Source organism: Neolamprologus multifasciatus, chromosome 5, assembly GCF_963576455.1.
Source record: "Neolamprologus multifasciatus chromosome 5, fNeoMul1.2, whole genome shotgun sequence".
In the NCBI taxonomy this organism is placed as follows: domain Eukaryota; kingdom Metazoa; phylum Chordata; class Actinopteri; order Cichliformes; family Cichlidae; genus Neolamprologus; species Neolamprologus multifasciatus.
Window position 1 is genome coordinate 11,633,944 of NC_140443.1, and position 15,722 is coordinate 11,649,665.

General features: G+C 39.3%; 1 protein-coding gene across 2 annotated transcripts in view; it reads left to right on the plus strand.

Moving 5' to 3' along the window:
- Positions 1 to 15,722, plus strand: part of stab1 (stabilin 1) — a 183,789-nt gene that overhangs the window by 140,369 nt on the left and 27,698 nt on the right. For both annotated transcript variants that reach the window (XM_085158702.1, XM_085158703.1), the window contains 5 exons: positions 1,524 to 1,689; positions 2,012 to 2,118; positions 9,372 to 9,491; positions 9,785 to 9,919; positions 11,330 to 11,434. In XM_085158702.1, coding sequence (XP_085014828.1) covers positions 1,524 to 1,689; positions 2,012 to 2,118; positions 9,372 to 9,491; positions 9,785 to 9,919; positions 11,330 to 11,434 — 633 coding nt within the window. The remainder of the gene's footprint in view (positions 1 to 1,523; positions 1,690 to 2,011; positions 2,119 to 9,371; positions 9,492 to 9,784; positions 9,920 to 11,329; positions 11,435 to 15,722) is intronic.

Sequence of the window (15,722 nt, forward strand, 5' to 3'; positions counted from 1 at the left end):
TTTAATGAGATTAGATACGTCAGTTATGGAGGGAAGAGTAAAGCTCAAAAATAACTGACAGGAAGAAAGTGGGGGAACCAGGAAGTCTACTTCAGAGTCAGGAGCTCCTAAAGAGTTAAGTTGACGGTGAATGTCTGAGATTTTACAAGTGAAAAAAGAGATAAGAGAGTTGCAAAAATCAACAGAATACATGTGAGAGGGGAATGTGTCTGGAGGTTTTGTAATTTTACTGAACAATGAATAGAGGGACCTGGAGTTACCTTCATTAGAACTAATTAAACCAGAGTAGTAAGCAGATTTGGCTGAGGCAATGCAGTCCTTATAGAACAAAACATGATCATTGTGCATTTCTTTATGTACAGTAAGTCCGGTTTTCTTGAATAGACGTTCGAGTTGGCGTCCTTTAGCTTTAAGGTGACGCAGGTCGGAGGTAAACCATGGAGCTGAATAGGAAAATGAGACAGTTCGATGTTTAAGGGGAGCAAATATGTTATGAAGGTTGACATTATAATGACAAACGAGTTCATAATATACATAATAGTAGTTGTTGAATTCTTCAGATATTCAGGAAAGATGGTTCAAATGGAAGAAGATAATGATGCTGCACAGTTCAAAGTGACACACTAGGAAAAAGAAACTTTGTACCTTTGTGGGACCTTATGCAACTTATGAAGTTGCTGCTTTGTGTGATTTATTTAAATGTTAAGAATAAATAAAGATAAAACTGAATTAAAGGTTCCGTATACTTCAGCCTTGCATTAGTTGTGTGTTGATTGTAAGCATTGCTGTGTTTCCAGCCTTTAGAATTATTAATAACTTGGCATCAGTCACAGAAGACATTAACAAACGCTGGAGTTACATTGATCATCTCTCTTGCAGGAAGAGAAAATACGAGCTGACAATTTGACATGTCAGCTAAAGCCAGAGTGACTGTCTGTGGGTTTTGTGGTATTATTAACTGCTGTTCTGAATATTGCTAAGCTGGAGTCTTGGACTTCTTTGGATCTTTACTCCTACATTTCCTGACAGTGACATCGTATCATTTCATTTTATAAGCTGCCTTTGCCTTTTTCTTTCTAATTTCAGCTTTGAAAAGACACATTTTTTTTACCATTTGTGTGAAATAACATGGTATGGACACATGGGGTGTTAAGATGTGCCTTTTGTAGTTAATCTTCAGGATGTTGTAGTTTTAACGCAGCACACTCATGCCAGCAACAAGTCCAAGTCCTCCTTCACACTTTCACTCGACGTCATGACAGTTTCCATCAAGGTAAAGTGGAGGAGGGAACTTTCTGGATTTTTACCCCCCAAGCCAAGGTGCCCTTTAACTGATTCCCAGACAGCAGGAAGAACGTTAGATTAATCACAAGCTTAAAAACACAAGCAGGATGTGAGTTTTCAGTTTTCTTGTGATATTTAAGATATTACCAGTCACTTCAGGAGATTTTATTTTAGTTTTAGTTCAAGGCAGAAATGTAAATCAAGCTTTATCTCAAGACTTTTTTCCCTGGCCCTGACAGCTCGGGATGCATCTGTGTGTGGCTGGCTGGCTGGACGGGGGGAAGGCGGGATACCCGACCCGCTACCCCTCGGTCACATGTGGAGACAACCACGTGGGTCTCGTATTGTACAAAGAACCCATGGACCAGAGCAGCAAGTATGACGCCTACTGCTACAGGCTCAGAGGTGAATCTGTGTGTGTGTGTGTGGACAGAAGCAGGTCCTCCCTGATCTGTACTCCCACTTTAATGTGTTGTTTACTTTGCATTGGACTTTAATGCTGTGGCTCTGTGAGCCATGCTATCTTCAATGATTCATAAAACAGCGGATGATGAGGTAAAAAGCATAAAGCACAGCCGCGGAAAACAGTCATTCTGAGTCCTGGGCTGGAGTGTGTTAACCTTGAGTCACAGCATTGGCTCATGTACATGCTTAACTCAAGGTGAAAATACTGAGCTGATTGAACGTTCAGCTCACAGTTTGTAAAAAACTATTTTTGTGTGTGCAGATGTCTCATGTGCGTGCCCTCCTGATTACGTTGGAAATGGAGATTTCTGTAACGGCGTCCTGACCAGCGTCCTCGCAACGTACAGCAACATCTCCACCTTTTACAAGGTGAGTGTTTTGGATTGAGGAGACGAACGCTCTCTCTGGTTTGAAGATTAGGCTTCAAAACGTCTGATAAAGTTGGATCACTGACCCAGACGCTTCTCTTAGTTATAGCTTTAGCTGTCGGTTCAGGCTGTTGGAGTCTCTCTCTATTCCGCTTGTCTCCTCTTTGCTCCATCCATCCCACAGCTGCTACCCATTAGATGCCTTTCCCTCCCCGAGCCTGCTTCTTCTGGAGGTCTCTACATGTTAAAGAAAAATGAAGGAAAGACATGGCTTATAATTTGCTAACAAAAATTCATACTGAGAGTAATACTGCATTATTGAAGTAATATTGAAAGTATTTATTCAGTACTTAACCATGATGCCCAGCTCATAGCATCTGTTAAAAGTTTCTAGTAAACTATTAACCAGCTAGCTTGACTCACAAACCAGAATCATGAATAAAAACACTATTTTCTGTTGACTAATGTCACCTTAGCTGATGTTTATCGCCCAAAAAAGAGCTCCATAGATCCTCTTTATGACAAATATAAGCACCTAAAATGTTAATGTAGCCACTGTTAATTGTGCGTTAGCACCTTTTTAACAATCAGGGTCTCAAAATCTATCATTGAAACTGGCTCAGTTTTGTAGTTGTAAGCTGCTGCTGTCTGTATTGGGGCTCCACGTGGAAAAGAGCAGCCAAAGTAACTGCAAACATTGATTGTGAGTCTTCACAAAGATGGAAAACGACACAGGAAGATGGCGCCTAAACTAAAATCAGTTGAGGCACGGCAGCAGGAGTAATCAGGAGGTACAGAACGAGCCAAAGTGCCTCTAATCAGAGCCCCAGGAGTGGCCCTGCTAAAATGACTCCACTAACAGCGTGCTACTCGATCAGTCTGCAGCTCTGAAAAACACACGGGCTGCTGCTTCAGACCTGGCAGCTATCGCTGGAAAGCAGAGTTTCTGTGACAACTCAGTGCCCACTGTCATTCAGTAATGAAGACAGAAAAAAACTTTCAGCACATTTCAAAGAGACCAAAGTGAGTCACCAGTCAACTGTCTCAAGCTGCGTTGCCGGCATGATTAAATCTTTTTCATTTCTATTTTTAAAGGATTTCAGGGTCAATAAAAACTAATCTGAATTCATCATTTAATGATTTCTATAGAGCTTTAATAGATCTATAGACATCCAAGGGAACATCTAATAAGTCAAGGCTCAGTTTAAACACATTAAAAAAAAGTCATGTGAGAGGAAATGTGTTCAGCTCAGTTATGAAAAATTAAAGTTGGTTGAAAATTGTGTGTTTTGTGTCACAGAAGGAAAAAAACTTCAGCTGTGTTTCTCTGATGAGGGAGAGGTACCCAACTTGAACATTTTCATCTTTTAAACACTAAGTTTAGAAACTCTAACTTTAACCCTGTAACACTAAGTGTTTTTGGCACCTTAGAAGTGTTATTGCTTTAACATTAACGTTACCATATGTTTTTGTTTAAGATGAACTTGATAAATTGTTTCAATTGTCAGAAGGTTCAATAAACACTCCAGTTAAAAGAAAAAAAAATTCTGGCAATTTTTTCATGGTTCAGGTTTTACAGGATTAAATCAAATACATTTAATTGTCAGATAACATTTGGTCCTTATTTATTTATTTATTTTTTAATCTTTCGTTTTTGCTTTCCCGTCTTTTGAATTTCAACCAGCTACCCCCAGTACAGTTTATACAATATATGCAAGAGCTTAGATGGAAAACGGGAGGAGTCTCTCCCAGCTCTAACTGCTCCTCAACCCTCTGGATGTCGATCCTGCTGCCTCTGAAGGCATGCTTGCCAGTCAAACCCGTTATCAGCAGCTCTTCCCTAAATCTGTGTACTTGGTAACTAAACTTGGTCCCAAAGGATCTGTTATTTTTTTAGGCTAGAGTCACTTGTAAGACCCTTTGAGGAATGTTAATAATGTGTAATAAAACACAGGTTTTCACCTTTACTGTTTCACCAAATGTTAAAAAGTTAATCTCCACAAGGTAGACGTTTTTAATGCAGGATATTCATCTGATATTCATCAAATCATCTTGAATGTATAATCTGAAACATCAAAAATGAGCAGAGAAAAAGCCTAAAAATATAAACCCAATTTGTGAGTCCACAGTTGATCCCTCTGCTGTCTCTGCCGAAATTCCCAACTGTGAAATCTTAGATCTGATCTTCTGTTCTGCTAATCTCACAGGAGACAAAGAGAAGAACAACTCCTCTCTCTCCTCCCTCACTTTGATGACCGTATCATACAACTATGACATTTATATCACTGTATTTTAACTCACCCCATTTTGCTTTTCTCTCTCTCTCTCTCTCTCTGACCTTGCGCATACATGATTCAAAGCAACACTAAAACCACATTTTCTTATCTTCTATATTGTACTTTAACATGATCTATCATGAACTCCATAAAACATGAATATATTTTCCTTTATGTCTCATTCAGTTTATGCTATTTTACTTCAACAGGATTTATCATCAGCTCAATCTCACGACTATCCATTTCATCATTTCATTACTTCTTTTATTAAATCATACATGTTAAAGTCAGACATTCTCTGAATATTTGCTTAGTTATTCTGACAAAGCACTAAAGGCTGTTTCTCCTTCAGACAAGATCTGGGCTTTGCAATGTTTACACTCTTCATTGACACAAAAAAATCACAGCACAGAAGTGCACACACACACATCACAGTAAGAGGTTAGGACTCAGGTATTAGAAGCATTTAATTCTAATGATTATATTCTCATTTAACTATTTGTGATTATAATTTAAGGAAATCTGTATCATTTTAATGTTCTGAGATGTCTCTTTGTCTATGGACAGAGAGGAAATTACTTCATGCTGAAACTCACCTGGATAAGCTCCAGGCTACCTTTCAAAATAAAAATAAACAGACATTAAACTCTTGTTCATTGTTCATCATAAATTCTTTCACTTACACCTACAGTTGTGAATATTTTCCTAACGAGTGAAATAAAAAACATTTAGTAGTTTTCTAAAGGACTGTGAGATTTTAAGAAAACAGATGTGTCACCTGCTGAAGATAATGAGCTCTGGAAGAAGTCCAGTTAATGAGAAGAGAAGGCAGCTGCTTCCAGCTGATCAACACAGAGGCTCAGTGTCAACTGATCCACCTCAAAAAAAGATGTAGGAGGATTCAGTTCAGGAATGTGGCGCTCCACAAAGCTACAGATCTCCTCCGGTCTTGTAATTACAGAGAAACTGTCAAAAGTTAAAGCTTAGGACATATTTATAAAGTTTTTTATATATATATTTATTCTATTTTGCTTAAAGCTGTTTTCTGCTCACAACACAAAACCTGACCACGGCCTTTTCTACTCTTCTGGCTTCCTGTCAGTTTCAAGTCTTGTCATCTCTTCCGCCCCATGCGCCCTTTAACCTTTTCATCAACAAGGAATTCGTCTTTTTCTGTTTAAAACACAAGTGGGAATTTGGCGTCTTCTGGCAGAACATTTATAACACAAAGGATCAAGAGCCTCCAGGGGCTAATGAATGTAACTTTCATGCCCATTTCCATAGCAATGTTGTATTAGATTAGTTTTCAGGTCTCAATAATACCAAGATTCAGTTCAATTCAACTTTATTTATATAGCAGCAGTTCCCAACAACAGCTTTATACTGTAAGGTAAAGATCCAGTCATAGGACCTGGCGTCCACATATGTGGACATCACATTTTGGGTTATTTAGACCAAAATACTCAATTTTGCTCTACAAGCACCTGATATCCACTTACAAGGACATTATACTGCTACTGTTCTATCAAACTTTTAAACAAATTTCCTTATATGTGGCTCTCATTTTTCTTAGAAACAAAATTAGGTTCATTTCATTTATTTGTTCATTTTCAGGCACAACAAATACCTATATTGAACATAAAATGCACAAAACAAAAAACAAAAATTGCCTGAAAAAGGAGTGGGACGAAGAAAACTTATTAAATCCCACCCCTATACTCACTCATCATCAAAAAACAATAAACTTCCCGCAGCTACGCCCATCATTACATACAGACCCATCAACAGCCCCGGACACATACAAGCATCTCAATGGCAGCTCGCAAACAACAATTAGAGCCTTCATAACTGAATACAGAATATATAAATTATAAATTGTATTACCACAGGTAACAGGCAGTAATAATTACAAGTAACAAAACACACATACATATACATACATACATACATACATATATATCTACACACACATGCACGTATATATACATACATACACACACTCTTTTTTTTTTTTTTCTCTTGGAATCCATACCAGCAATGGTAAGAGAACAGACATTACAGAGCACACTAAAAAACCATCATTGAGTATACTGTGACCAGACCAACTGTTTGTAGAGGAATTTAAATCTATGAATATTTTTGCATTGTTTCAATTGTAAACTCAGACTGTTCCAGATTTTCACACCACATACAGACACACAAAAACCTTTACGGGTTGTTCGAGTTCTGGGTAATTTGAATTCTCCAGAGCCTCTCACATTATAAACCTTTTCTCGAATTTCAAATCTAGTTTGTAAATTTGCCGGTAGAAGTTTAGTAAAAGCTTTATACAAAATTATGGATGTATTGTAATTAACCAGATCCTGGAATTTAAGTAGCTTTGCCTGAAGAAAGAATTTGTGAGTATGATCTAGATAACCAGCCTTGTGAATAATACGCAGTGCTCGTTTCTGTACTGTGACTAATGGATTAGTTGTATTTTTATATGTGTTTCCCCACACTTCCACACAATAGGTAAGATATGGAAGAACCAGGGTACAGTACAGAGTACGAAGTGCATCTTTATCAAGGTATGGTTTCACTTTGTTCAAAATTGCAAGGCTTCTGGAAATTTTGGGTTTTATGTGTCTGACGTGGGGTTTCCATGAAATTTTGTTATCAATTATGACTCCCAAAAATTTGTTTTCACTCACATTATCAATTGGTACACCTTCAATGATAATTGGTAATTCTATATTATATTTTAAATTACCAAAAAACATTGCTTTAGTTTTATTTATATTTAATGATAATTTATTTATGTCCATCCATTTTTTTATTAATTTTAGCTCCCTATTTACGGTCATTACAAGATCAGTATAATCATCGCTACTGAAAAATATGTTGGTGTCATCTGCGAACAGTATGAGCTTAAGTACTTGAGAAACATCAAAAATATCATTTATGTAAATATTGAAAAGTTTTGGTCCCAACACTGACCCTTGGGGAACACCACATGTAATACCAAGTTTCTCTGAATGGTAATGCCCTATGCTAACATATTGTTCCCGACCCGTTAGGTAACTTTTTAACCAGTTACCAGCTTTCCCTCGAATACCATATCTTTCCAATTTATCCAATAAAATTGAGTGATTAATTGTGTCGAAGGCCTTTTTGAGATCAACAAAAATACCAACTGCATATTTATTTTTATCCAGTGTATCAGTAATTTCTTCTACTGCCTCAATTATCGCCATTGAAGTGGTTCTTTGCGTTCTGAAACCATACTGACCAACATTAATTATTTGATGTTTTTCAAGGAATTTTTCTAGTCTTGAATTAAAAAGTTTTTCTAGAATTTTTGAGAATTGAGGCAGTAGAGAAATAGGCCTATAATTGGCCTGGTCTGGTAATTCTTTGTTTTTACATTCATCGGGTCCCAATCAGCCCAAATATCAAAGAGAAATTAAAAATGCATGCCGTCGAAGAGTTCGGGTCTTAGGAGGATAAAGAAAAAATACAATAATCACACAAACCCTTTGAAAGCAGTGCTTGGCAATAGTGGGAACGAACGTTTAACAGGAAGAGGCCTCCAGCAGAACCAAGTTCAGGAGGGAGCAGCCAATTAAGGGTCACGTGATCCAGTCCTAACTATAAGCTTCATCAGAAAGGAACGTTTTTAACCTAATCTTAAAGCAGGCGAGCCTAATAGCTGAAAACTCTGCCTCCTATTCTGCTGCACAGAACCACAGCTAAGCCTTTTGATTCATTTAAAAAAAAAAACTTTTCAGTTGAAACTATAAAACATTAGGTAAATGGAATTAGCACCAGAGATTTCTGAATAATTCACCCCAGGAAAACCTACTATTACTCAGAGTTCACTACACTATTTGTAAACTAGTTAACTCTGAGCATGTCACTTTTATGACGTATAATTTATGCAGTTATACTTTTTAAGAGTTCATAGAATATGACTGGTTACATTTTACCAATTTTTTGTTTTATATGTTTAAAAATAAATATATATGAGGAAAGAGAGACGGTGGTGAGGTGAGCAGTAGGGTGAAATGGGGTCAAGGTGGTGGTGGGATTACATGGGGGATCAGCTCTGAGAGCCGTAATGGACAATATGACAGATGAAGTCAGGCAGGAGTCTCCTGGGACTATAAGGTTTGCAGATGACACTGTGATCTGTAGTCAGAGTAGGGAGGAGGTAGAGGCCCTGGAGAGGTAGAGGGAGAGGAATCAGTCAGTAGAAGGAAGACAGAATACATGTGTGTGAATTAGTGGGAGACAGGGGTAGCAGTGAAGCCGCAAGAAGTTGAAGGTAGATCAGTTTAAACACAAGGTTGGCCATCTAAAACAGTGTATAAGAGAGGCATTGTGGAGACGAGTGTCAGGAGTGATTTGTGACAGAATGGGAAGGCCTGCAAGATGGTAGTGAGATCTGCTGTGATGTATGGTCTGGAGACAAACATACTGACAAAAACGACAAGAGGTCCGGGACCCCCTGTCTGGAGGCAGAGCTGAAGATGCTAAGGTGCTAAGATTTTCATTCAGAGTGACAAGAATGGACAAGATTAGAAACAGTCTTGTCCATTCTCGTGGACAAGATGTGGAGGAGGATGTGGTTGGTGGTGAGGATGCTAGAAATAGGGTGAGATGGAGGCAGATGATCTGCCAAAAGAAGGACAACAACCAGGACAGCTCTCTCTGTCCTGGTCGTTGTGTCCTTGGGCAAGACACTTTACCCTACCGCCTACTGGTGTTGGCCAGAGGGGCTGATGGCGCGATATGGCAGCCTCGCTTCTGTCAGGTCTGCCCCAGGGCAGCTGTGGCTACAACCGTAGCTGCCTCCACCAGTGTGTGAATGTGAGAGTGAATGAATAGTGGCATTGTAAAACGCTTTGGGTGCCTTGAAAAGCGCTATATAAATGCAATCCATTATTATTATTATCCATTATAAATTGAAAAAAGTCACTGTCCTTTCTCTTTGCAGATGTTGTTGGAGTACAGCAGCACGTCCTCGGAGGGCAGTCAACTTGTCAAGTTTCTTTCTCACAGGAAGGCTGAAGTCACGCTGTTTGTCCCTCAAAACAGCGGCTTTGCTCCAAATCAGGTGAAATAAATAACACAACGCTTCAGTAAATGCTTATCATTTCTTAGATTAATTAGGGCTGTCAAAAATAAGCAACTTTGTGAAACTTTGAGAGTAGTATTTGAAAGCATTTGTTTTATTCACCATGTTTAAAGTTAAAACCATAAGGAAATTAAAAGCATTTGTTGCATATTCATATTAGTATAAATGATTGAGAGAATCAACTTTTAATTGTTTCTTATTAAATGTATTAAATGGCAGTGAGTTGTGACACAGCTGTCAGTGAACTCAGTTTCTGTTTTGTTTGTGTATAGTCTTTGTCTGGAAGAGACCTGGAGTATCACATCTCAGCCAATCAGAGCAGATGGCCATTTAAGGAGCTGAATCATCAGACGGTCATCACATCGAGGCTCGGGTTCAATCTGACTGTTACTCAGGGCAACAATGAGGTCAGAGGACACACACACACAGAGTTCCTGCAGTTTTAGTTGACAAAATATAATTTTGCTGACAAAAAATATTGATAAACTAAATTAACACTGGTTTAATATCAACACGGTGAAAATCCAATACAAAATATGAAAAAATAGCATCACTACTGTTGAAAAGTAATCAGATATAGTTACTGAGAGAAAGAGCTGATGAGAGTACCTGTAAGTTACAAAAATGAAACACCTTTGTATTTATTTTGCACATTTGCTATATTGTACATATCCCGGTTCCTTTTGTTTTGGCACAAGAAAAAAAATCACAAACAAGAAAGTCACAAACACAGTTGGAGTGTTTTTGTCTCCTTCTGACAGCTTAAAACCACACTGCACTTGTGGATCGTATCCAGAGGTTCATGTTCACTCAGGTCAGCCAGCGAGATGGAGGCTGGCTGTGGAAGCGGAAGTGTTCGTGTTATTTTGTGTTGGGAGTGATAATAAATGTCTTTCAAAGCTTTGCTTTGCATTTTGAAGTGCGGCCAAGTAAGCACAGCTCCACAAACTCTGGTGGTGTGCCAGACGTGCTGTGGTAGAGAATAATGCTGATTTTATAGCTCCGTAACCACAGCTGCTTTTGCCTAAACCTCTCACTGTGCTTGTTCATTCTTACTCTCACTGGAATGAACAAGCTTGCTGCTGCTGCTTATGTGATGGAGGAGATGCTACAAAGTTCACTATGTAATGAGATAAAGTCAACACACTGAGGAAACATGGTGTGTTTTATTTTTTGGTGACACAAGATACTTAAACAACTTACCTTTTTCACAAACTAACATTACAAATTACTTCTTAATTGCAAAATCTGGTGAATTACTTGAACTTAGTGAGTTCATCTCCTCCAGTACCTAACCAGCTTGTTAATTTCCCTCTGGGTGGAAGCTTAACTAGAAGTTAGCCTGCTAGCATACTGGTGGTTCATCACAGTCTGGAGTAGAGATTATTAGCATATCAGACACTTATATAAAGGCCGTCTTCTCCACCATCACTTTAGCTGTCACTGCCCTGGTCATTGAAGACTGGAGACATTCTACAATGCAGGCCTCGTAGATGGCGTGTTAGTTTGTTTAAGCAGTTTGCTTTACATAATTTCCTCAGGGATTAATAAAGTATTCCATATGATATATAAATACCCCCCCCCCCCACACACACACACACACACACACACTGTCTCAATTATTCCACCATGCCACATGCTACAACAAGGTCTTCATGTGAGACACACACATACACACACATACACCCCACCTCCACCACCACAGATGGAAGTTTTTTTTGTATGCATCATCTTAAAAGCATTGACATTCTTATAGCTAAGCAAATGAACTTAAAATGTACTGCCATGTTTATTGTGGTTGATTTTCGATCCCTCAGAGCTCTAAACTAGTGAATGAGCGGTTGCTGCTGGAGTGGGACATTCCTGCCATAAACGGGATCATCCACATCATCGAGGCCCCGCTGACAGCACCTCCCCCACCGGTGAGTAAGGATGATTTAATGCAGAACAGCTGACGCCTGCAGCATCAGCTGCTCAGCACGCCTGCACACTTGTGAACGGGCATGTGTCACATGTTCACGTGGTTTACAACGTCATGTATCAGCATGACTTCAGCTTTTCACACAATGCCAAAAAATTTGCTTCGTTAACTATTGTATGGTGAAAATGGAAAGCTAACGTTGCTCAGTATGTCATATTTAAGGTTGCTAGTTGATTTAACTTGTCTTCTCAAACTAAACCCACACAGGGAACTGTATACAGCGAGAGCTGTGTATGATGGAAAGTAAGGAGTAAGCGAGGATTAATAAGTCATCAGCTTTTGTTTAATTAAACTAAACAAAAATATACATATAAACATATTTCCTTCACAACATTAAAACTGAATTAACTACTAGATGAAAATCAGGTGCCAAATTAAAAACGTTAATCACAAAGCTTTTTTAAAGAGGCAATTAAAAAATTCCTCTGGTTGTCAGGACAAAAGTCTATGCCACTTTGGATTTTTCCTTCGGCTTTTGAAAAGACTTCAAAGGATTCACACGTTGGCTGATGGGATCTTTTATGACTTAATTACAGAGTGTGTGAATGACTTTCAAGTTAGGCCATGTCCACACTAATATGTTTTCGTTTGAAAATGCATCTTTTTCTCTCCATTTTGGCCTTCCGCCCACACTGAGACGGTCTCAGTGTGGACAGCAAAAACTGAGACCTTTTGAAAACAATGACACATTTTAGTCATGTGATGCAGTCAAGTGACCAATTAAACTAAGATAGCGGAGGGCATTATACAGCAGTTGTTTTGTTTGCTCTGAATTTTGACAGCCCTATTAAAGATTAATATCAGTCTGTACATGCTCCACATAGCTTTTCTTCAAATTCTTTAATTTTCACTCGCTTCGCTTTTGCAACTTTGTACTTTTGTGTTACTCGCAGCAATAACTCCACCTCATTGTTAGTCCATTTAAAAAACTCGGTGGTTTCCTCGACATTTTGCCGCAACGTTTCAAAGAGCTGGAAAGTAAATAAACGGCAGACAGAAATGAGGCAGGTTGAATCGTCTTGCTTTTTTATGCATGCGCAGTACTGGAACATAAGCGTTTGCGGCTTTTTCAATGTGGATGAACAACAATGTGAAAACGATAGTGTGGACGCAGAGTGTTTTCAGACATATACACCTATTTCAAATTTATCGGGGCTGGTGTAGAAGTAGCCTCAGTGACTTTCTAGATCACCATGAAACGCACCAGGGCAGAGTCAGAAACCTCCTAAAATGGGGATGATGGATGTAAATCTTCGTCTGGTTTTTTCATATAGTTTCATAGAATTTATCTTTTTTTTTTTCTCTCAAAGCTTTGAGGAGCCACAGCTCAGAAGCTCGTCAGCAGCATGCCAAGGGTTGCTGTCCTCTGTGCTAGGCGTTAAATACCTGAGACAGTTTTCCTTTCAGAAAATTAAGCACGGCTGTTTTAAGTTGGGATGCTGTGCAGTTGATGGAATGAGTGTGAGTTGGTGGTAGCATCGTTAAAATCTTAGCTTAAACATGCTAAGATTGTTTAGGTCTTAGAACTGAAAATATCATTTGAGTGTGAAAGATTTTGGACGAGGTTAAATTACACTTCGTCCCTCTCGTGTGTGTGTGGTATGTGTGGAATGAAGTTCGGGTCCTTTCCCAGAGGTCTGAGAGTTTGAGGGTTCAGGTATCTTGGCTTTTCCTGGGACTGCGCTCTTCATGGAAAGAGACCTCTGATGCTGGGCTGGAGTCACTCTTCCATTTTGGGGATTACAGCCCCAAACTACTAATGCTCCTATTACCACTTGGTACCACTTTACCTTCCACATCTGCTCCAGTTGTTCCTTCAGCCTCTTCTTTATTTTCTTGTGCTCCTTCCCTTAAGTTGCTGTCCACTTCAGTCTTCTGCTCCTCATTAACCATCACTATGTCTGGTCAGCTGCTTGTCTGCCTGGAACTTGAATTCCTACAGGACCTTATCCCTGTTATAGTCAACCATATTTAGTGGTGGTGCGGAAGTTGAGGACTTGTGTGGTACAGATGTTTCTGTACACTCTACCAGCCAAATCATTGTGCCTCTCAGTGTACATGGACTCAGTGCTTGACTGTCTCCAGGACACCTTTGCATAACTTGCAACATGAGTTCTACTGGCTGTCGCCCAATTTAGTTCTTGTGTAATTTTGTATATCTCAGACTTTCTTCCCTGTTTCTTCTTGCCACTGAAACCATTTCTGATGACGCTTCACCGAACAGTAATGGGTCAAATGAAGGGGCAGATGCATCTCTCAGATCCTGTGTCAGGTCTGAATGTTTTTTAAGGGCATGACTTTCAGATACACAGAGACTGTTACCAGTACTGCACACCGCTGAGATAAGTTTTCAGTTTTGAGCTCTTTGGGAATCACCTTGTTGATGCAAAAAAAATCTAATTTTCATCAAACTGTTTTATTGTTGCCTTTTTTTCATTCCTTTTAAGAAGTTATAATAAATGGTGTGTTTTTATAAGGTACACAAGACTACTGTACTATACTATAGTATTTAGTACTATACTAATATACTACTACTCTACAACACTGTCACTTAACTCTAACAACACCACCATTATGGCCTTGTGTTCGACATGAGGACATCCTTGAAACCAACTCTCTGCATGTCCAGCTTCAGTACATTCATGAACCTCGTCTAAGGTCTTCATTTTCCTCCATCTTCAACATCCTTTATTTAGTTTATCCACTGTCACTGTCCTGCACATGTCAAAATTGTCTCGACACTCATATCTAATCTTATTCATCCTAGTCCTCGCAATGAAAATCTTACCATCTTCAGCTCCTCCACCTCGTCCTCCTGTCTTTTTCTCTACCATGTTGTAAACCTTCCCTTTTACTCTTACAGCCTGAGGTGGCCATATTAAGGGTTCAGTGCTAGGACCAATTCTATTTACATTATACATGCTTCCCATGGCAGCATCATTAGAAGACATAGCATACATTTTCACTGCTATGCAGATGACACCCAGCTCTATCTATCCATGAAGCCAGATAACACACACCAATTAGTTAAACTGCAGGAATGTCTTAAAGACATAAAGACCTGGATGACCGCTAACTTTCTGCTTCCTAATTCAGATAAAACTGAGGTTATTGTACTCGGCCCTGAAAATCTTAGAAATATGGTATCTAACCAGATTCTTACTCTGGATGGCATTACCTTGGCCTCCAGTAATGCTGTGAGGAACCTTGGAGTGATTTTTGACCAAGACATGTCCTTCAACGCACATATTAAACAAATATGTAAGACTGCTTTCTTCCATTTGCGTAACATCTCTAAAATTAGAAATATCCTGTCTCAGAGTGACGCTGAAAAACTAGTTCATGCATTCATTACTTCCAGGCTGGACTACTGCAATTCATTATTATCAGGATGTCCTAAAAACTTGCTGAAAAGCCTTCAGCTAATCCAAAATGCTGCAGCAAGAGTACTGACAGGGACTAGAAAGAGAGAGCATATTTCTCCTGTTTTGGCTTCCCTTCATTGGCTTCCTGTTAAATCCAGAATTGAATTCAAAATCCTGCTCCTCACATACAAGGTCTTAAATAATCAGGCCCCATCTTATCTTAATGACCTTGTAGTACCATATCGCCCTATTAGAGCACTTCGCTCTCGCACTTCAGGCCTACTTGTTGTTCCTAGAGTATTTAAAAGTAGAATGGGAGGGAGAGCCTTCAGTTTTCAGGCCCCTCTTCTGTGGAACCAGCTTCCAGTTTGGATTCGGGAGACAGACACTATCTCTGCTTTTAAGATTAGGCTTAAAACTTTCCTTTTTGCTAAAGCATATAGTTAGGGCTGGACCAGGTGACCATGAATCCTCCCTTAGTTATGCTGCAATAGACGTAGGCTGCCGGGGATTCCCATGATGCATTGAGTTTTTCTTTTCCAGTCACCTTTCTCACTCACTATGTGTTAATAGACCTCTCTGCATTGAATCATATCTGTTATTAACCTCTGTCTCTCTTCCACAGCATGTCTTTATCCTGTTTTCCTTCTCTCACCCCAACCGGTCGCAGCAGATGGCCCCGCCCCTCCCTGAGCCTGGTTCTGCCGGAGGTTTCTTCCTGTTAAAAGGGAGTTTTTCCTTCCCACTGTCGCCAAAGTGCTTGCTCATAGGGGATCATATGATTGTTGGGTTTTTCTCTGTATCTATTATTGTGCAATCTACTGTACAATATAAAGCGCCTTGAGGCGACGTTTGTTGTGATTT